At 37.3% G+C, this 21,969-nt stretch overlaps 1 protein-coding gene across 1 annotated transcript; it reads left to right on the top strand.

Moving 5' to 3' along the window:
• Window positions 1-4,685: 4,685 nt before the first annotated feature.
• LOC115428882 (transcription factor 19-like) lies at window positions 4,686-19,888 on the top strand. The gene is made up of 6 exons (XM_030148115.1): window positions 4,686-4,826; window positions 7,043-7,973; window positions 12,007-12,176; window positions 13,868-14,261; window positions 16,009-16,510; window positions 18,697-19,888. Exons 2-6 carry the CDS (start codon window positions 7,703-7,705, stop codon window positions 19,037-19,039), a joined length of 1,680 nt encoding a protein of 559 aa, XP_030003975.1. The 5' UTR covers window positions 4,686-4,826; window positions 7,043-7,702; the 3' UTR covers window positions 19,040-19,888.
• Window positions 19,889-21,969: the final 2,081 nt, after the last annotated feature.

Below are 21,969 nucleotides of genomic sequence, written 5' to 3'. Positions count from 1 at the left end.
CAAATACAGATACTTTAAAGGGCATTAATCGGTTTTCTTTAAATAAAACTGATGTATTTGTTTAATTTCTCTTTTCATTCTCTCTAAAATGCAGAAAAGAGCCTCTTTCTCAGACATGAAGCTGATATTTAAAGGATTTAATCCAAAATACTGAGTGAAACAGTGGTTATTTCACTTTGATTAACATCATATTAATGTCTCTAAATGTAAAAACTATTTTTTTGGAAACCCAGAGGCAGATCCTAATGCTTGTTTTAACCCATGGCTCAGTGAAGAGAAGTATTGTTATTGTCAATATTATTATTCAGTTGCTTGCTTCGCTTCTCACTGAATTTGTTTTGTGTCTGGATTTTTTTCTGTAATGGAATAATATTTCTGTTTTAACTACAGACAGAGATGACGATAATGGGTTAGAATATTTCAGTATATCCTTATAGTGCTAGGACGACTTGTACTATAAAGGAGAATCTGCCTTTTTAACAAACATGAGATCAGACTTATACCTTCAGGATGTTGCTCATTTTGTTTCTTTTATAGAATATGTACTGTCTAGAATTACAAAGCCTGAGTTAACCCATAAAGACCCAAACATCCACTGGTGATCAAAACCATCTACTGATGTGAAATGTTTAATAACTTCTGAACTAGAGCAGCAACCGATTAATCGACTAGGTGCTTGAAGTCAATGCAAAAATTCCCGATTCGATTAATTGACTCGAATTGATTGAGGGGAGATATTCTATTGCAGTTTTCCTGAAATGAAGCTTCTTTGTGCGTCACAATAAGCGTCCGTGTGAAACACAACAGTGGAACCAATGTTTAACAGCAGAGAAAGGAAGGAAACAAAGCTTTGATTCTGGAGAATTGTGGTTGAATGATTTTTTTGGATCACTTTGAGTCGATTAATCGGTTGCAGCTCTATTCTGAACCACTAATTCTATCAATCCATGTCAATAGTTGTTGTAAAATGCAGTTATTCATCTTTTTATAGTCATCCAATATGACCCATTTGGACGTTCAGAGGCTCTGTAGTTACCGTGGAAACACCATCATCTTCTACAACATTGATTCACCAGAGTTGGATCCATGACAGTGGATGGACACGCTGGGTTTATGTTCAATTAATGATTTATTTTGCGGAAAAAGTCACTTTTTCTTCAGTTTTCTCTGGTTTTGATACAACAACCCTCAACTTTGCTCTGAGCTTTAATGAACATCTACATGATCAATGAATTAAATATAGGAAAATACCTGATGTTCATTGAAAAAACACAAAATACAGAGGATTATGTCATAATAAATTATGATAAATCACTTAAGAAAACTTAAATATAAATAAAAAAAATATTTTGAAACAGCCACAAAAGTAACACTGGGTCTTTATGGGTTAAATATACATTCCTGGAAAAAAAATTAAGAGACAACTGCAAATTTCCATACCTGAACCTCATTGATAAACACTGGAAGATCAGCACGAGGAATCAAACAAAGCCAAACTGCTTGTATTTCAGCTCCAGAAGCGGAAAAAAACAGGGAAAAAAATCAGTGTGAAAGACTGGAGCAGAATTTGCCAAGACACATGAAAGCTGTGACTGAAAATGAGGGTTATTGCACTGAGAATTAATTTGTGCAACATTCTTTTTGTGTGTTTTTTAATGAGTATGAACTTGTTTTCTTGGCATTGTACAACGTCTGGAAAGGCTGCGTTGTTTTCATTTTCTGCAAATAGATGATTATAGTTTATGCAGTTTGGGAGAAATGCTTCCAGTAGGTTTTTATAGAAGCAAAAATGTTCATTTTACTTCAAACTAGTGGTCTCTTACTTTTTTCCAGACCTGTATAAACTCTAAAAGTGGATTAAAACTGACACAGACAAAGAATGTATGCACGATTATTACTATTAATGTTTAGTTCCTCATACTGATGCACATTCCATCTTTTGTTTTCAGAACAGCATCAACCTTAACTTGCCTGTTTGCTGTTTAATTCTGCATATAAGTTCTGACTGATTTGTTGAAATATAGATGAACTTTGTCATGAATCAATCAACATGTTCAGTGAATGGAGGTGTGTATTCTTAACAACCACGCACACTTAGATGTGGAAGTGAAAGTAAAAGGAGATACCTGTGTTTTTTTTAATCTGGTCGGTTGTTTATCTGTTACCTATTTCTTTCACTTTTAATGAAATCTCACGTTGACATCTTAAACATGCCATCTTTGACTTTTACAATACTTCACTGTACTGTCAGGAACAAGCGACAACGCTCTTGTTTGCTCTAAGAATATGTCGATGATTATTTATATACTCTATAATAGGATTTTTTGTCATTCTGCACACTTTTGTAAAGCTTCTCTTTTTCTGTGATGAATGAATAATTCCAATTAAATGAATTTTCAACAGAGAATGAATTGAGAGCTTCAGTTTTGATCCTGCTTAATCTGAATTTCAGTGGAGGTTAACAAGACATTTTTAGATGATGTCAGGAAAGGAGTAGGTCAGAGTAGATCTGGGAGAGTCTTTTATTGTTTCCCTGATAAACCAGTTCAAGAGTTCACATCCTGATCTGAAAACTGAGCTCTTTAAAGACAAGGTCAGTGCTACAAGTTGAATAAATTTGTAATTTAAATGAGTGGACTCTATGATGTTCTTCACACTTCACTGAATGAAACTTGTCCCTGGGGCAAATATTGAAAAACAATTAAACAGTAAAGAAACAGTCATTTATATCATTCTGAATCCATGGCCTATCTGTGAGCACTGCCTCTAAAAGCCTTACATTATTATTATTTTATGTTCATGTATGTTGAGGTTCAGATAATATGACAATGGGTGTAAAAAGTAATAATGTATGCTGTGATAGTAGCGATAATTGGGGAAAAACTGGATAAAGTACAATGGAGCTATAATGACTTCCTGTTTCATGGAAAATTTTTGATATTCACATTGTTGTCATGGCAGCGGGTGCATTATTAACATCTGCACATGTTGAGACTTTGTCTGTAACCTGGCATATAAAATCTGGAGCAGACTCCATAAAGAATGTTGAAATTACCACTTCCTGTTGCACTATGAAAGCTTGAAATTCTCTGCGCTGCCATGACAACGGCCTCAATACCGATGTGAAGTGTGTAAAATTTGGAGCAGATTGGATGAAGTACCTGAGAACCATTTGTTTTTCACAATGAATAATAGAAACAATTTTTCAAAAAAAAGCCCAAATATTTCAAGCATCACCATGGCAACGGTGCTAGTTTTGCCCAGTATATTCATAATTTATCACCAATGTCTTTAGATGATACTGATTTAGTACGATAGCGAAAATGGTCACAAAATAGCATAAATTAGTTATGTAGAGTACTGTAGAGGCAAATAAATAGATATTTTAACCATTAATATACATATTTTCACCAGAAATGCATATATTTGCACCATACACACACACATAATTGCACCACTATATATAGTTATTTGCACCACATATGCAAATATTTGCTCCATACAGATGTTATCACCTTTAATATAGCTATTTGTGCCACAAATAAATACTTTTGCACCATATATACAAATATTTTCACCATGCATGTAGATATTTGTGCCATAAGTACATATATTTGCACCACATATAAAGATTTTTGTACCATAAATGCAGGTATTTGTGCCATATATACAGATATTTGTACAATAAATACAGATATTTGGACCTTATATACAAATATTTGTACCATGTATACAGATATTTGTGCCATAAATACACACATTTGCACCATAAATGCAGATATTTGTACCATATGTACAGATATTTGGACCATAAATGCAGATATCTGCACCATATATACACATATTTGTACCAAATATACACATATTTACACCATAAATGCAGATATTTGTATCTTATACAGATATTTCTGTCATAAATACACATATTTATGCCATATATACAGATATTTTGCCCACATATACAATGATATTTGCACCATATATACAGATATTTGTAATATATATACAGATATTTGTACCTTATATACAGATATTTCTAATATACATAGATATTTGTACCTTATATATAGATATTTGGCCCATAAATACACAGATATTTGCACCATATATAGAGATACTTGTCATATATACACAGATATTTGTACCTTATACACTTGTACCTTATATACAGATATTTGTAGCTTATACACTTGTACCTTATATACAGATATTTGTAGCTTATATACATGCATTTGTACCTCATATACATATATTTGTACCTCATATACATATATTTGTACTTATATACATACATTTGTACCTCATATACATATATTTGTACCTCATATACATATATTTGTACTTATATACATACATCTGTACCTCATATACATATATTTGTACCTCATATACATATATTTGTACTTATATACATACATTTGTACTTATATACATATATTTGTACCTCATACATACATGTACTTGTACATAACCCTCCTTGGTGGACTCCAGCCCCAGGCCTGTGGGTCTGACCCCGGGCCCCACACCCGCTCCTCCCTCGGGGCTGCTCCGCAGAAAGGCGCCCTGGCCTCGGGCCAATCAGGGCGGAGCAGGAAGTGACGTATGTTATAGCGCAAGGAAGCCCCGGGACTGGCGCTAGTGGCGCGCCAAATTTCAAAGCACTTCCTCCTGGGAGGAAAGAAGAATCCCCGAAAAAGCGGAGAAGGACGGCGGAGAAAAACCCGTGAAAGAGTGCACTTTTCCGAAGCTGAGGAGTCGCATCCTCTGGTTGGACTTTGCGCAGAGTTTTTGCGGATTGACGCAGTCGTTGATGCGCAGTTTCTGGTGTAAGTGACTTTTCATTCCGTCCTGCATTGAAGGAACATCAGCTAGCTAAAGCCAACGGCTAAAAGCAGAATTCTGACTTGAACTCACTGCTGTCCGTCTTCTTTTGCCCTGCTGGTGTAAATATGTGCACCTTTATCCGCATGTGTGGGTTTATTTGGCTGTAAATGTGTTCGGAGCTCAGCCGGGGTTCGGTGCTTTGTGTCCGGGTCTCATGATGTGTCATTCAGCCTCCATGCGGTTCACACACTGTTTACACTAATGTGGACAAAATGACAGACACACACTTTAAGACTCATTTACTTCACCTACAACAACCATACTGTGAAAAGAATCCACAACAAGTCCACTTCCTTCATGAAAACCTGCTTAAACTCTCAGATAAATTACCCATAATGCACCAGGAATGACCTATTGACAGTGTTCCTGTCATTCATAGTGTTTGTATTTATTTTACTGCTGCATTCAATGGTTCTATTTCATTTTCCTGCTGCACTTGTTAAAGTTTTTAACTGCTGTACATAAATTGCTGGGTAGATTATTTTATAACAAATTATTATATTCTATGAAATGACCATGTTTGTAGTGTTGCTGTCCGCTAATCTAAGAAGTTTATGACTGAAGTAGTTTATTTAGGCTAAGGAAGAGAATATTAAAGTCAGTGCATGAAGAGAAAAAGACAAAAGTAGTGGCACAAACATACTTTGCATTGCTTCATAATGCAGAGTGTAGGGCTGCATGAGATATTGTGATTATTGAGGCTAATATTGTGATTTTTGACTTGAGATTGCTTGTTCTATTATTTTTAACCTTTATTATAACAGGTAAGATATTAAAATCAGCCTCTTATTTGAAATGTCGCCCTTAAGTGCCTGATACCAGGAAAGAAGATAGGCTAAATCATTTAGAAATGTCAAGGCAAACATAAAACCCCTATTACCATTTAAAAAAAACCTAATTCTCAATAATAATTTCTACCTCTCTTTGGTAAATACAATAAATCACCATCCCACAGAGATTGTGTTTAGTTTTTTCAGTCATATCACCCTAAATCCTCCTAATCTGGACCATTTTTGTGATTACATAATTGCACAGGACGATTCTAAAATTGCAATTTGATTAATTCTGCAGGAGGAGATATATGAAGGAGCACGAAATGTGAATGATAAATGAAAGTACATGGACGTCCTGGGTGTTGAATACAAAATGCATCGTATTAAAAACTAGTTATGTGTGTATTTTGTCTAGTTTTACATGTGTCTGGGATTGAGGTGTGACTATGTGGCATTTTACGTAAATATGACACTAGATCCTTCAGTGTTTGTATCTGAATTTAACAATGTGGGCTTCAACTAAAAACAGTATTATTATTATTATTATTATTATTATAACCTTTATTTAACCAGAAAAAAAAGTTAGAGTTAAAGAAGTTACACAAAATGGAAATCGCAGCCATACAGCTACACTAAAATAAATAAACACGATGAAAGTCAGAACTAAAAACAAACTTAAAACTTATAGAAACCTTTGTTTTAAAAAGAAATGAGTTTTTTCAATGAAACTCAAATACATGTACAAATATATGTTGTCAGTGGTTGGTTTCTTTTGCTTTTTTAGTACATTTTGGTTCGATTTAAGCCTAATTTGTAGAAAATGTTAGAAAATATTGGTTCTGCAATATATCGTGATATTTAATTTCACAATACTGTATGTATTGTGAAATGCAGATATGGTGGAGGTTCATTTTTGTTTTTTGGTTTTCTTTATTATTTATATCTTATTTATTATTATTTAACACGGTTTTATTAAATAATAGTTATTTGAAGCATCCTAAAAGCACGTTTTACTGTCTGAGAGTGGCTGATGTTAGTTTATTTGGAAACTAGGAGAATTAGAACAATTTTGTGACATAGCATTAGATCCTGTTCTGATCAAATAAAAGTGTCTTTAGTATTTGTGCATATTTCTGGTGTAATTCAATTATTCCAGGAAATAATGTTTAAAAAAAAAAGGAACAAACAAAAAATTGCCTTTTTAACAGTATCAGGATATATCGTTTCGTGATCATAGGATTGTGATTTGTATCGCATCACCAGATTCATGCTAATACACACCCCTACGAATCTGAGTGTCGTGTTATCCTCGAACTCTTTTGTAAACACAATTCAGCAAAAGTCGTGTTTTCTGAATGTATTTTTCTGTTGTTTTTCTCTCTCAGATCAGACATCAGACAGTCCTCAGCCATTACATCCTGTCAGATTTTCCCACCAGTGAGACGATACCCTGGGATTTTAAACTCAGTCCTCCATGCAGACTCATCTGACCCCATGTTAGACACAGGAAGTCATTTAAAGTCGCAGCTGTCAGGGTTACTTTTCATGATTTGAGTGTCTGTCGCACCTGAAGAATTAGCAGCGGTGTAACAAACGGACTGGCCACATTACTAAAGCTTTTTATTCTCGTGTACACCGTCTTCAAGCCTCCACTCCGCAGGGGGATTTAGTCTGTTTGAGCTTAGGTCTGTAACAGAGTGCAGAATCTCATTTCCACACTTCACCAGCTTATATAGTTCTCCATATCCTCTTTATTTATTCATGTATTCACAGCAGGGCACAAGTCATCAGCTTCCCATACTAATGCAAATACCTGTTGCTTGTACCTGCCTGTAACCTTCACTCAGAGCTTTTAGACCATTTGTGAATATTTTATCTCTCCATATAACTAAATGCTTGCACTCAACACTCACTGGTCAAACACAAATGTATTAAGTTCAACTCCAGACCAGTAGCTTTTAATCGTATCCCACAATGGATCACAGCCTCCTGTAATTCGGGGCCCGTCACAGGTTGGGGGTGTCAGACAATCAGACCCTTCAGTCATGTTGTCCGAGGTGCAGCCGTGTTTCCAGCTGCTTCGGATCGGGTCGTCGGGCGGGGACTCGGCGCGGGATCTGTACACGTTCCGGCCGGCGCTGAGCCAGTCGGTGTTTCGCCTCGGGAGGGCGGCGGAGCTGTGCGACGTCACTCTGGACTCCGCATCCGTGTCCAGGATCCACGCCGAGCTGCACGCCGAGAGGGAGGGGAACTCTGATGACACGGTGTCACAGGAGGAAGGATGGAGGGTCCACGTCAAGGACCGGAGCAGCCACGGTGAGAACAGGGGCCATTCATGAACACGACTACCAAGGTTATAATAGTTTAGGATTTTTCATCATAGTTTAGTTTTATTTAGTTTTTTTTTTCTCTAATTCAGTTACTTTGAATTCATTTTTAGAGCTGGTTTGCTAGTTTTTATTAGTTTTAGTTTTTTTGGGCGACACGGTGGTGCAGTGGATAGCACTCGTACCTCACAGCAAGAAGGTCCTGGGTTCAATTCCAACACCGGTCGATGGGGGTGGGACCTTACTGTGTGGAGTTTGCATGTTCTCTCTGGGTACTCCGGCTTCCTCCCACCATCCAAAGACATGCACTGATAGGTTAACCCAGGGGTGTTAAACATGCAGGTCAAACGCAGGATGAACTAGTGAAATACAAAAATTACACTGAAGATATAAACAATCAAGGATGTCAAAATAAATGTAGTTCAGTTCCATCTAAAGTGGTCAGACCAGTAAAATACTATCATAATAAAGTATAAATAACGAAAACCACATATTTTTCTCTTTGTTTTAGTGTAAAAAAAGTAAAATTACACAAAAATGTTAACATTTACAGACTAGCCTTTTACAAAAAATGTGAAAAACCTGAACAAATATGAACAACCTAAAATGTCTTAAGAGATTTGAGAGTAATTTTACCAATATTCTGTCTGTTATTAAATGTTTTGTGCATTTGTAGATCCACTGTGATCTGTACGTTGTAATGAACATGTAAAAATGAGAAGCTGAGGCCCAATAATGACATAAATTGTAAAACTTGCACTTTTTTTCTTAATAAATTTCATTTTGGTCATGGGTCATGTTTTTCCATATTTTTTTAAAAAGATAGTTTGTAGATGTAGAAATTTTGATAGTATAATCTTACTTTTTTTCTCTCTAAAACAAAGAAATTAGACATACAAATTTTGGAATTGATATTATTTATGTATTATTATGTTATTGTTTTAATGATCCGGCCCACTGCAGGTCATATTGGGCTTTATGTGGCCCCTGAAATAACATAGGTTTGACACCCCTGGGTTAACCGGTTAATCTAAATTGTCCATAGGTGTAAATGTGACAGTGATTGTTCGTCTCTATATGTTCAGCCCTGTGATGAACTGGTGACATGTCCAGGGTGTACCCCGCCTTCGTCCATAAGTAGCTGGGATAGGCTCCAAGTGACCCCCCCATGACCCTAGTGAGGATACAGGAGGTTCAGAGAATGAATGAATAAATGAATAGTTTCAGTATTATGTTTAGTTTTTCATATTTTTTATCTTCCTCGCTGTCGTATTCCCATAAATCCCAGACAGGACTCTGCTGCTTTCTCCCAGCGTTAGTCTCCATGTTTCCAGGTGGAGTGGGGATGAGAAGCAGACTCTAAACAACAAGTGACGGACCGTTAAGTGTCGTATGGTGCCGCCAGCTAAAATTGCTCAAGCGAAATAAATTGATTTCATATCAATCCCACAAAAACGAAGGGAATTTTATCCATAATTTTTACACGTTTTGGTTAGTTTTGTAAGCACACAATACAATTTCAGTTATCGTTTTTTCTTTTAATTATAGTTTTTATTCATTTCCTTTAATGAAAATGTTTTTTCAATTCTAGTTTTTGTCGTTTCCTTAGATTTCGTTAACAATAATAACCTTGACGACTACACGATACTTAACTCATGACCTCAACAGCCACCGCAGACGAAAAGCATCTACTGATCTAAAATATTTAATAACCTTTCAGCCACTCATCCTATCAGTTCATGTAAATAATTCATGTAAAATGCACTTTCATCGTCATTAAACACATACGCATTCGTCAGTCTCTGTATTAAGATCCAACCTGGGTATATGTGAAGTATGTACAGCAGGAAAAACTAAAGTTTCAGGGAAAAAGACCCCTTCTATAAAGCAAAGTGGTCATATTTAGTGCGACCTCCCTTTGCACTTAATGTGTCTTAAAACTTTTGTTTAGACAATATGAATATATTGTGTACCAGTAACAAATCTGGTGGAAATAAGCAAAATGAGCCAGAAATTGAGGGGAAAAAAATCAACATGAAGCAAAAATGAACACAAAAAAACAACAAAATGAACAAGTTAATCACAAGTTGAATGAGATAATGAGCAAAATGAGTAAAAATTTGCAAAATAATCAACAAATTTAACAAAAATAAAAAAGTAGTTAACAAAATAATCAATAAAATACACAAAAATGAGCAAAATAATCAACAAATTAATGAAAGTGAACAAAATGATCAACAAAATGAACAAAATAATTGGGTTTCATTCATCGTCATCTATAAATCCAAAGTGATCGTATTTAGTGCGACTTCCCTTTGCACTTAACATGTCTTTAACCCTTTAGTTCAGACAGTATGAGATTTATGGCATTAATTTTCTGATGTTTTATTCAACACGTCAGATATTTCTAAAAGTTTGTGCTACTTCTTTTCATGGGGTCGGAGGTCACACTAAATAGTGACTTTAACCTTAACAACACGTTTAGTTCAGTTACTTTTGCACTGTATATGTATAAGTCTAAACAAGCCTGCTGTTAACTGTGAAATTTCCCCATGGTGGGATAAATGAAGTCTTGTCTTACCTCTTATCTGAAGCCTAAACAACCGCTAGCGACCAAAAACATCTACTGATAAATATTTAAAACCTGTTGAAGCACTAATCCTATTAATACATGTAAATAATTGATGTAAAAGGTAGTTTGTCATTTTTTCATCTCCATCAGATATAGACGTTTAGAGGCTCCATAGTATATCGTCTGTAACATTTGATTTAGTGACAAAACCAGTGGAGTTTGACCTGGATAAAACATAATAAATGGTGATACATTAATAGTTACTAAAATAATGATTGTTTGTCAAAATAGTTGGTGATTATGTTAATAGTTCATACATTATAATAAATCAACTCATCTTTGCAGCTCTGTTCCACACAATTAATGCTCTCTGAAATGTAAAATTGTGACTTTGTAAAAGAGATCAGACAAACAGAGCGCGTCTCTTGGCGTTTGGAGCTGCACAGTCGGGAAATTATTTGGCAAAAAAGCCACAATTTACATAATAAAAATCAAGCTGGGTTTGCCCAAATGTCAAATATTATGTGAAAATCTGAGTTTGGAAATTAAGAGTTTGGGAAAGTGTGTAATATTGAGATAAATAGCCTATCAACATAAAAACATTAAAATGACTGAACATTTATTAACCTTCCTATTCGTCCTCTAGTTTAATGTGAAATCTGACCCTAAATAATGTTGAAATACTGCTTAAATTATGCTTCATTTGCCCTGACGGTCAGTTTAAAGGCATTTCTAAAAGTTTTTATATTAGAGGTTTTTACTGGAACTCTCCATCATTTCTAAATATGTGTAATCTGAGTCATCTGATGAATAATCGTACTGTATCATCCCCCAAAGAACCGTAGGTCGACCCCTAATATGTATGTAGTGGTCGTATATCTTCTTATCTAAGTATACTCCAAACCTGCGGAGCAAAGGAGCCGCTATAAGGTGAGGGTGGAGATTAAGAGTAAAAAGTTCACTTAAGGGCGATGGACTGTGTCTGACAGCCTCCAAATCTAAACTGTGCTCTTACCGCCTAATTTTTCAAGTAATTTCACAGTCTGTTTCACACATTTTTCATTTTTGCCATTAAAATTACATCTTAGTATTCAAAGTGCATTTCTCATTTTGTGCTGCGCTGTCATGGCCGTTTGATTGCCTCGTAGCCTTCCCGCTCCCCAATTCTAGGTCCATTTCACAGACTGTTTTACATTTTCCCTCAATTCTGGAAGCTGTAAACACACTGAGAGGCGGCAAATGTCAGTATTTTGCAGATCTGCTTGCTGATTTATTCTCCCTTGTTTGCAACACGTTAGAATAAAAGGTTGTTTGTTGCATTAAAAGTTCTCTGATGATCTGGTTCTGCAGTAGGCGACGTGTTTGGACTCATCATAAAAGTGTGTTCTGTCACGACTTTCATTCGGCCGTGGTTAAACCAGAGCTAACTTCAGAGCTGTTTCGTTGCTAGGCACCTGGGTCAATGAGGTCCGCCTCCAGCCGGGCATCCAATGGGAGCTCTCGGATGGCGACACGCTGGTCTTTGGCGGACAGTCTGCTCCAGGGAGCCCAGAGTTTTACTTTCTCTTTCAGAAAGTCAAAGTTCGCCCCCTGGACTTTGATGCTATCACAATTCCTAAGGTAATACTTTATCCATCTGTGCAGTTTGAAGAGTACAGTTACAGACTTGCATAAAATGTCATCTTGTGTTATGTTTTTAAGACTATTTTTGGGTCATTTCTTCAGTCGAACTCCATCCCCTCAGCTCAGTGTGTCTGAATAAATCATGGACTCTCCTGTTTCATAGAAATACTGTGGAACTGTGCATCTGTGCATTTTCTGCTTTAATGCACTGTATTTAAGAGCGATTAAGGAGGCATATGGGGATTCAGAAATGCAGATCAGACTGTCTGAAGTGGTAACATTTTGTTCTAATTTCACAGCTGTGGAAACGGAATAAAAACAGTTTTTTACCTGTTGAGCACAGAAATGTGTTTCTTTACCATTTAACCAGTTCAGTCAAGTGTAGACAATGCAAATATGAGCGAAAAGGCATAAAATACATTAGCTTATCAGAGACAAAGATTCTCATCTTCAAACTAGAGACTGAACAGTAAAACGATAAGATTAGATGAGATGGTACTTCAGGTGTATGTGCTGCTCAGTCATTCATCAATTAAAAAAAAAATAAAACAAGTCAGTTAAAACAGTGAAAGTAATTGAGCCACAATAATAAATAACAATGAATGCACAATTAAAATATAATTTGGAATTATAATTTCTCATTTTGAAATCCGAATGTAGAGTGTTGCAGTAAAACATAGATTTGAATTCTAAATGTGAAAAATAAATTGCTCTCTTTGCACATATAGACTCACCAGTAAAGTCCATAAGTCCTTATTATGTAAGTTATTTATTGACAAATTCACTTTCATTGTCATTTAAATGAAATTTACACTAGGAAACAATCTGAATGTGTTGATGGTGTAACGTTTAACCTATCAAATGAAGTTAGATTTGTGTAAATTTTCTGTAGTTAATCCAGGGTTTGTGGACATTCAGACTCACAGATCAAATTGTAAAGAAAAAGTCAAATTTTTCCGTTTCCATCTTCAAAGTTTAGACTCAGATCAGTAAAACTCTTTGCATATCCGTGAAAGAGATATGTGCGTAGGAGATGAAAGAGTGGGTCCAATAATTTCTAAAACACTCCCACACAGTGTTAAGCTGTCAGTGTAAAACCTGACATAAAACACATCCTTGCCTCACGGACACTGTACTAGGTCAGTAATTCTATCACTACCGTAACGTTATAATTGATGCATCAAACTAGAAAAAAAATACAAATATGTTCTTGTGATAGAACCATTCATGAGTTCACATATGTCATGCAATAATCCTGCAATAACAATATAATATTTATCAAAATATACTGTTTCCATACATACTGTTAATACTGTGTCTATTAATATTTTATGTGTATTTAACTTTTTTTCTACTCGAGGTTTATTCTTATTTTGCTTTTGTTAAATTGTATATTCTACTTTCTTATCTTATTTTTTAGGTTTTGTAATTTTATACTCACTTTATTTCTTATTTTCTGAAGTATTGTTGTTTTTTTTTTATTAACAATGTTGCACTGACTGGTGTAGCGCTCTTAATGTCACTGCACACAATTTCTATTCTATTCTATTCTATTCTATTCTATTCTATTCTATTCTATATGTAATTCTTCACAAACTATTAAATGACACATGCACCACCAAACAGTCCTTTTTGGTCACAGGTGTAAGTTGTACCTCCGTTTCATCGTTGTTTCTTTGACTCTAAAGGCGGGAACGTTCTCCTCTGACATCCGGGATCGGATCAGAACCAACCTGGATCGTAAAGTCGCGGCTAACCTGGACCTGTCCAAGCTGTCAATCAACCGGGCCACGGTCATCCTCAACTCCATCGGCAGCCTGAGCAAGATGAAGGGCAGCGCCTGGACCTTTAAGAGGAGCCACAGCCACGAGGGGACCGTCTCCGACCCCGGCTCCTCGTCCTCGCCTCCCCTCGCCGTGGGCTTCTCCTCCCTGCTCCCTCCCTCCACACCTCCAGCCTTCTCCGCTGCAGTGTCAGTGCCTTCAAACAAATCCCTCCCCGCTGCCTCCAGGAGCAGGAGGAAGTCTGCTCACACGGTTCTGCTGGAAGACGACAGTTCAGACGAGCCCAGGAGTCGAGGAGGTGAGTGAGGATCAGCGGAACCGTGAAACGGACACTACGATGACCCACGGAGGGTTAGATAAACACATGGAAGCTGGTGGTTTATTATAGGAAAGAAGGGATTTAATACACTTAGAAAAATGTAGGTGTGTGAAAGTAAAAGCAAGTTTTATAAAGGTGTTTAAGAGTTGTCAGCAGTGTTTACCCTTTAGGCAGTAGAGTTTTTTATTACAGTTTAATATTAAGATTTCAAAATGCTGTATCTTGGAAGTGGTTGGAGATAAAGTCATACTGTAAATGAGAAAAATATTGGGTATGATCTAAAGCACCGGTGTCAAACATGCGGCCCGGGGGCTAAATCTGGCCCGCCAAAGGTTCTATTCCGGCCCATGGGATGAAAGAGCGAAAATTAACCTGAACAGTCAAGGTTGTCCAAATCATTTTGGTTCAGGTTCCACATACAGACCAACATGATCTCAAGTAAAAATAACAACACAATAACCCATAAATAATGACAACTACAATTTTTCTTTGTGAAAAATTATGTGGAAAAAATTTAAGTGAAAAAATAACATTACACTGTGAAAATATTTATATTTATAAAACGATTCTTTCACAATAAAATGCAAATAGATGCATAAATAAAAACAAAGATGAACAACCCAAAATGTGCAATTTTAACAATACTCTGCCTGTCACTAAATGTTTTGTGCATTTATGGATCCACTGTGTTCTGTAGTTGTGTTAATAATAAGATCTAATATTGTAGTAACTGTTCAAATTTTAGTTCCAAACTCCAAAATTTTAACAATATTCTGCCTGTTACCAAATGTTTATGTAACACTGTGTGTAATGCATATGTATAAATAATAAGTCCAGGCATAATATTGTTAAAATTGCACTAATTTTTCAAATGAAATTTCTGTTTTTTTCAGGTTATTCACATCTTTTTTGTAAAATGTAAATATTTTCATATGTAATAGGGGTTTTTTTGAACTAAAACAAGAAGAAAAACTTGGATTTGTCATTATTTATAGTTAAGTCATTATTTTACTGGTCTGGCCCACTTGAGATCAAATTGGGCTAAATATGGCCCCTGAACCAAAATGAGTTTGACACCCCTGATCTGAAGGGAGTGAATTTACTCATCTAATTTGCATATTGTGGTGTAACAGGGTGGTGGCCATATTGGATTGCGTAACTTTTAGTAAAATTGAACTTTGAATGTTTTTACATGAAAGTTTTTTTTCATCTCATCTTTAAAGTACATTAACTTAAACATTAGTAGAAAATAAAATGTATTAAGTTTTCGTAGCTTTTTAGCCAAAGCAGCTGAGTAGCGGGTGTTGTATACTCACTATACTCGTTGTGATTACAACTAATGAAGGAACAGAGACCAGTGAGAGTCACACATGTGCATGTATCTCCGTTTGAGTTCAGTAGAGAATACACTGACATGAGATTAACACAGAGGGGAGGAGCATAACTGTGTACTTGGGGTCTCAGTACACAACAATGGGATTATCAGTAGTTTGTGAATATTTTATATCATGTGTTCTTTCATCCTTCCCTGTTTTCTGCTTCTATAAACCATTCCTCATAAAATATGGAAAGACTAAAACTAGTCCATTCTGAAAACTCAAGTGACTTGTAAAACTGGAATCAAAAACCCAGTCTAGAGCAAATAAAAGCAAATGAAAATGTAAACAAAAACAGAAATTGATGTGTCAAGCCTTGAGTTCAAGTCAATCTTTAATTTCTGAAACAGCTCTGGGAGGAGTCGTGGAGGACGGACAGAGGGCGAGGGGGAAGAAGAGGCGGCGACTCTACAAGTCGGAGTCGGAGGGTTTCCACTCGCCTCAGGCTTTGCCGCTGCAGAAACACAGTGAAGTCAGGCGGCCCCTGGAGGCCAAGCCCTTCCCCGTGGGCATCAGGACCATCGGCAGCTTCCACGGAGCCATGACCAACAGCCGACTGAACCACCACCTGCTGCACGTGAACCACGCCGCCCCCGCCGGACACAGACAGGAAGTGGAGACCACGTACCGGGTCCAGACCGTCATGCACGGGAACATCACAGCCTTCAGACAACAGAAAAGCGCCCACAGCTCCCCGTCAGCACCCAGGGGCAGGCGGAGGGCCAACAGCTCCCCAGTCTTCTCCCCCCTGGTGGTCGGAGGGGAGAACTACAGCCTGGCCTCGCCCTCGGTGAGGATCCGGACTGAGGACAGAGGGAGGGTGCAGTTCAACAGGTTCCACCACCAGACCAGGTACACTATCAAACATGGTTCTATTCCATCAGAGAAGCCTCGTATAGATGCACATGACTCTAACTGTGGCATTTAATGACATTTTCTAGAAGTGTTTTCTACTCTGCTGTTACTATAAAGACCATTATGAATTAACAGCATGTGTAAATTCTGACTTAACATATAGATGCAGATGTAATTAACCAACTCTGTCATTAACCCAGTGTCCTATAATTACATAAACTATGTCAAAAGTAGAATCACATTGCAGTGATGGATTAACAGAGTACCTTTTACTCAAGCATCATAATAAGGAAATTCAAGTATCTGAAATTTGAACTTTACTGGGGTTAAGTACAAATTTGAGATACTTCTACTTAATTATTTCCTTGTTATGATACTTTATAGTTCTGTTCCACTACACCTCCAGAGACCTGCCTCTGTATCAGACAGGCCTCCTCCTCGCCTGTTTTTAAATCTCTTCTTATAACCCACCTGTTCTCCTTGGCCTTTTAACACTCGTGCAGTGTTGGTATTTTGTTTGTGTTTTATATTTTAACTTGTTTTATTTAACTATTTTTATTTGATTTTAATGGGTTTTTTAAATGCTTTTATTAATTTTTATTGTGCTTTTAGTCTCCTGTACAGCACTTTGGTCCACTGTGGTTGTTTGAATTGCTTTATAAATAAACTTGGATTGGATTAGAGACAAATATTGTACTCCTTACACTAAATGATTTTATATGACACATTTAGTTCCTTGTCAGGTGAATATTTTACACATTCAATACCACTAATGAGATAAGATCAGTAGTTTCTGCTCTTCTTCTTTTACTCTAAATTATTTCCTTTTCAATAAATGTTCAGATCATCCGGTATCTTACTGAAAATGAATCCCTTGTCTGACAACTTTTTCTCATCTTTCTTCTCCCATTGATCATGTGATTTATCCAGTGTCCCTTTGTTAAAACTGGACATAAAGTCTTTCAAACAGCCTCAAACTGAAACAACAGAAACACAAACATATAATATCTGAAACGTCTGAAAGTATAGGACAGGAGACTTTTCAGCTGGTATTTGATTTGGGTTATATTTACCATCAGTGCCTCAAAAATCTATTTCTATTTGTACACATATGAAACGCACAGAACTAAAAGTCTTTATTATCATTGTACTTTGCAGATACAACAAAATTAGTAGAACCTTAAAGACATTAGAAGTATAAAATACTGATAATTTTTAAAAAAGTATAATGTATAACTGCTGCAAAATGGCAAATGCAGGGAGAATCTCAAGTCTGTCAATCACACTCGAAGGTAAATATTTGTACAAAATAAGTCATGGAATAAAACCAGAGTCATTTCCAGACGCTCTGCTTCTTCATGTCTGTGTCTGACTGACAAACAGTAAAACTGTAGTTGTATTAAAGCAGTGTTTTTCAGCCTTGGGGGGGGGGGGGGGGGGGGGGGTCGCCTGGAATTCAAATAGGGTCGCCTAAAATTTCTAGTAATTAATAAAAAAATTTAAAAAATTACTAAGAAAAAATATATGGTAAGTTGAGAGAAACAATCACAATACATAAAAGACATGACAAAGTGTGAGTCTGAAACACTGTGGTTCTGTTTATCTGTCAAATGTTCATTGTGGTCAGTTTCAGATGCTGCAGCTCTTTCATAATTCATATTCTCAGTTCTTGTTTGTTCAGTATTAATTGTCAGCTTTGGAAATCCAAGATGGACTGACTGTACATATCCTGACCGAGGAAAATAAAATTCTCACTTTGTGCAGTAATCTACACCTGGATTTACTGCCTCCGTCCATAATAATATACATTATATAGACTAAATGTCATCTAAAATTAACCTTTATTTGCAACATAGTAGAGCAAACCATTACATGATCAAAAACAAGTTAATTTTAGCAAAAAAAAAATGTCTGTGTTTTGAATGTCTGGGGTCACCAGAAATTTGTGATGTTAAAATGGGGTCATGAGCCAAAAAACGTTGGGAACCACTGTATTAAAGTGTGGCCTAATACTTTCCCTTCTTGGAGCATTAAAAAGGTCTTACAATTCATTACTCTTGTACTTGTGCAGATAACCAGTATTTACTGCAGAATGTAATCCTTTGTAATTACAAGCCCATTAAACTGTCCTGCTCAGTCTTTCCTTTTAATCTTACGACTCTTCTTCTTTTATTTTTTTGCAGTAAACGTCGGGGGCGGCCCAGAAAACACCCCCTCCCTCCCCGCCCCTCGTTGCCCTCTCCATCCTCCTCCTCTTCCTCATCCACCTCCTCAGCCTCGTCTTCCTCCGGCTCCTCCTCCTCTTCCTCCTCAGACGACGACGATGATGACGATGATGAGGAGGAAGTGATGGGTGGCGGCGTGGAGCCGTGTGCCGCCCAGCGGTGTCGGCTGCCCCAGCAGGACACGGTGCAGTGGATCCAGTGCGACGTGTGCGACGCCTGGTACCACATAGACTGTCTGCACATCGACCGCAAGAAGCTGCTCCGCGACCCCAACGCTGACTTCCACTGCGGCTGCCGCTGACGTTGGGCGGCAAAATGAGCCAAATCCACGGATACGTTTATTTCTTCTTTGCTCCAAGTCGGGTTGATTGTTCTAATGGTCACCGCATCGACGATCAGCCCTGAAACAAGAGTTCACACACTTTTTTTTACATCCAGCCTGCCTCTGTCATCACATTCTGGTCTTTTATGGCTCAGGCTTTGGATAAAATGGAACTGAAAAGGTCCGGTTTTATTGGAGTGTGAGTAGGGCTGGGTAATATCCAAAAACATGCAACCAAAAAACTGTGGTTTAAACACTGATTCCTGAAAAGTAGTCGCTGAAAATCCTTTTGCACAAAAAGAAAATGACAACATAATACATGCCCTTGGTGCTAGTTTTCATCTCCTATGCATTTATACACTTAAATCAAATTCATAGAGTAAAAAAATATGAACAGATTTACTAAAAATACTTGCATTTAAATTATGTTTCATTTCTTTATTTGTGTGTTTCTGCACCGTGGGATTTTCCATTAAAACGAGTTCAACAACATAAAACGCACCTATTTTCCGTGACCTTGGAACACAATAGAGAGAAATAAAAATGTATAAAAGCATAAAATTGCAGAAGCAGTGGCAGAAAACATAACGTTCTGTCATGTTCTTAGGAGGAATTGAAATAGTTTTGGTGCTTTGTGAAGCTCTGGTGGAACAAATGAGACTGGTGTTTGTAACAGGCAAAATAGTCACCAGCATTAATGGATATTTGTACAGTTCTGCTTTTAACTCATGGGTGGATGAGATTTACTCACTGAAATTTGGAATTTGTGATGATATAAGGATGTCAGTCTGGGCTGTAGATGTACTAAGTTTATTACCCAGCCCTACAGGTGGGAAAGGATGAGTAACCTCTAACTGTACCAGTCTGTGGCCGGCCTGTGCTTGTCAGGAAGAAAAACGAGGCTGCCATGTCTGGAGTCTTTCTCAGCGCAGCCTCTTTCACCATTTTTCAAACCTTCAGTGGACCTTTAGTCTTCTGTCCAAGTTGTTACCGCGGCCAAAAAAACCCCACTCACCCCGTAAACGAAAACTCCGCCGGGTTGGTCGATCCCCACCTGAGCGACGACAAGAAATGGATGAAATATTTTGGTGCAGCTTTCCGGGACGGCAGCAGCTGTCTGCGAGCGGCCGTGTTGGGTTTTTCTTGACAATTAAAAGCGAGGAGACGTGTCAGCAGGCTTCCATCGCCGCTGCTGATGAGCGGCGCTCTCGGGACACTAATCAAACATTTCAAGGCACTTCTGCTGCAACAGCTGCTGGATTTTAGGGGGGAAAGTTGTACCGGGGGACAGTTTGAAGACGTCTGAGGGGCCGAGTGTGGCTGAAGCAGTTCTGGAGGACTCATTACCACTGAAAATACCCACTGATGTGACGGGATAAAGAGACTCGGAGATGGTCTTACGGGGTGAATCCGGACGACGCTCGCTCTCCGCCTTCATCCTCCGACGACTGAAGTTTCGGGCCAAAGTGGACGTTTTTGGTGGAACAGATGATCTTTACTCAGGCGCTGTTCTTCAAGTGGAATCAAATCAAACTAGGTGTAGAAATCCAAATTCTTATCCTGACTCAAGCACCTTCTCCTTTATTTAACATAAAGTTTCCACTTAGATTTGCTCACCAGGATCGAAACCAGATAAACAAATGAGCAGTTAAAAGCCTGCACTGCTGGAATAGTCTCCTCGATAGCTCCGACTGAGCCGCTCTCATGATGGTCGCGGTTAAAAATGTCGTTTCTTTGGATTGATTTAGTGACGGTCTGTTTAGTGTACAAGCATCTGCTACTACCACTAGACCTGCAGCTGCTTTAGGTGAAGGGAGAGCATGAGAATATGTAGAAAATATGATGATTAACACACATTTATTAAATCAAATTCCCCAAAAAATCTTTACAAATACCCTTTTTTTTTTTTCTCTCAGATTGTGCATTGCAACTTTGCAGAGTCGTACTAATTACTTCTTCCTAAACAGTGGAGTTAGTTTTTTTTTTTTTTTTTTTTCTGGCTTCATTGAGGCTTACAGACTAATGATGCAGCCTCTCCTGCTGCTTCACTGCCTCCTCAGCAGGACGGTTCATTAAACAACATAAGAAAAGCATCTAGTGGCTGCTTTGGGGTCACCTCATTCTCAATTTATGGGATTCCACAATCTCATGGTGAAATCCCAAATAAAACGTCTTTACGGTGTAGTTTCTCATGAATAAATTGAGTGTATCGACCCTGTGTTGGAAAAAAAAAGCTCAGTTTTATTTGACAGCATATCACAATAAAAACAACCAATGCAATTTTTTTTCGGTGATGTGGTTCAGCATCACACTGCAGTAACACATTATCAATTATGTAGAGGTAATATATCAAATACAGGTTTTAAGGACTTGTCTGGTTCTGTTGAGCAGTGCTTCATCTATGTTCATCACTTGTTTTGTGTTTTTTTTTGTGTGTGATTTTTTTTTTTTTTTTTCTGTCCAATGTCATCAGGCAGTAAAAATATGTCCCAAAAATCATCTTTCAGATTTGGAGCTTGTATTTAATGTTATGTACATGTTTGTCATTTTCTTAAGGTGGGAATTTTCTTATGATGACATTTTTAATCGGAGCGAAGGTTGAGTATTTTTAATCAGGATTAATATTCGTATTAGTTTTACTGTTAAATACGTGATTAAAATGTGCAACAAGTAACAAAATAAGTTGGCAACTCAAAAAGGCAAACCTGAAAAAATATGAATAACTGTCAGTGGAGAGGGAGATCATTTCTGGATGCCATCATTTATTAATTTTGCCAGTTTGAAAGATAACTTTAAAAGTCAAGAAAGTTGAAGTTTGTTATAAAACCGTGGAGATATCAGACTGAAAACACATAAATACATGTATAGGGTGTTCCAAAAAAATTCACATCATTTTAGATGTCCATATC

This window comes from Sphaeramia orbicularis, chromosome 11 (assembly GCF_902148855.1).
Source record: "Sphaeramia orbicularis chromosome 11, fSphaOr1.1, whole genome shotgun sequence".
In the NCBI taxonomy this organism is placed as follows: domain Eukaryota; kingdom Metazoa; phylum Chordata; class Actinopteri; order Kurtiformes; family Apogonidae; genus Sphaeramia; species Sphaeramia orbicularis.
Note: the sequence above shows the minus strand (reverse complement) of the source record. Positions and strands in the feature narration are given on the sequence as shown.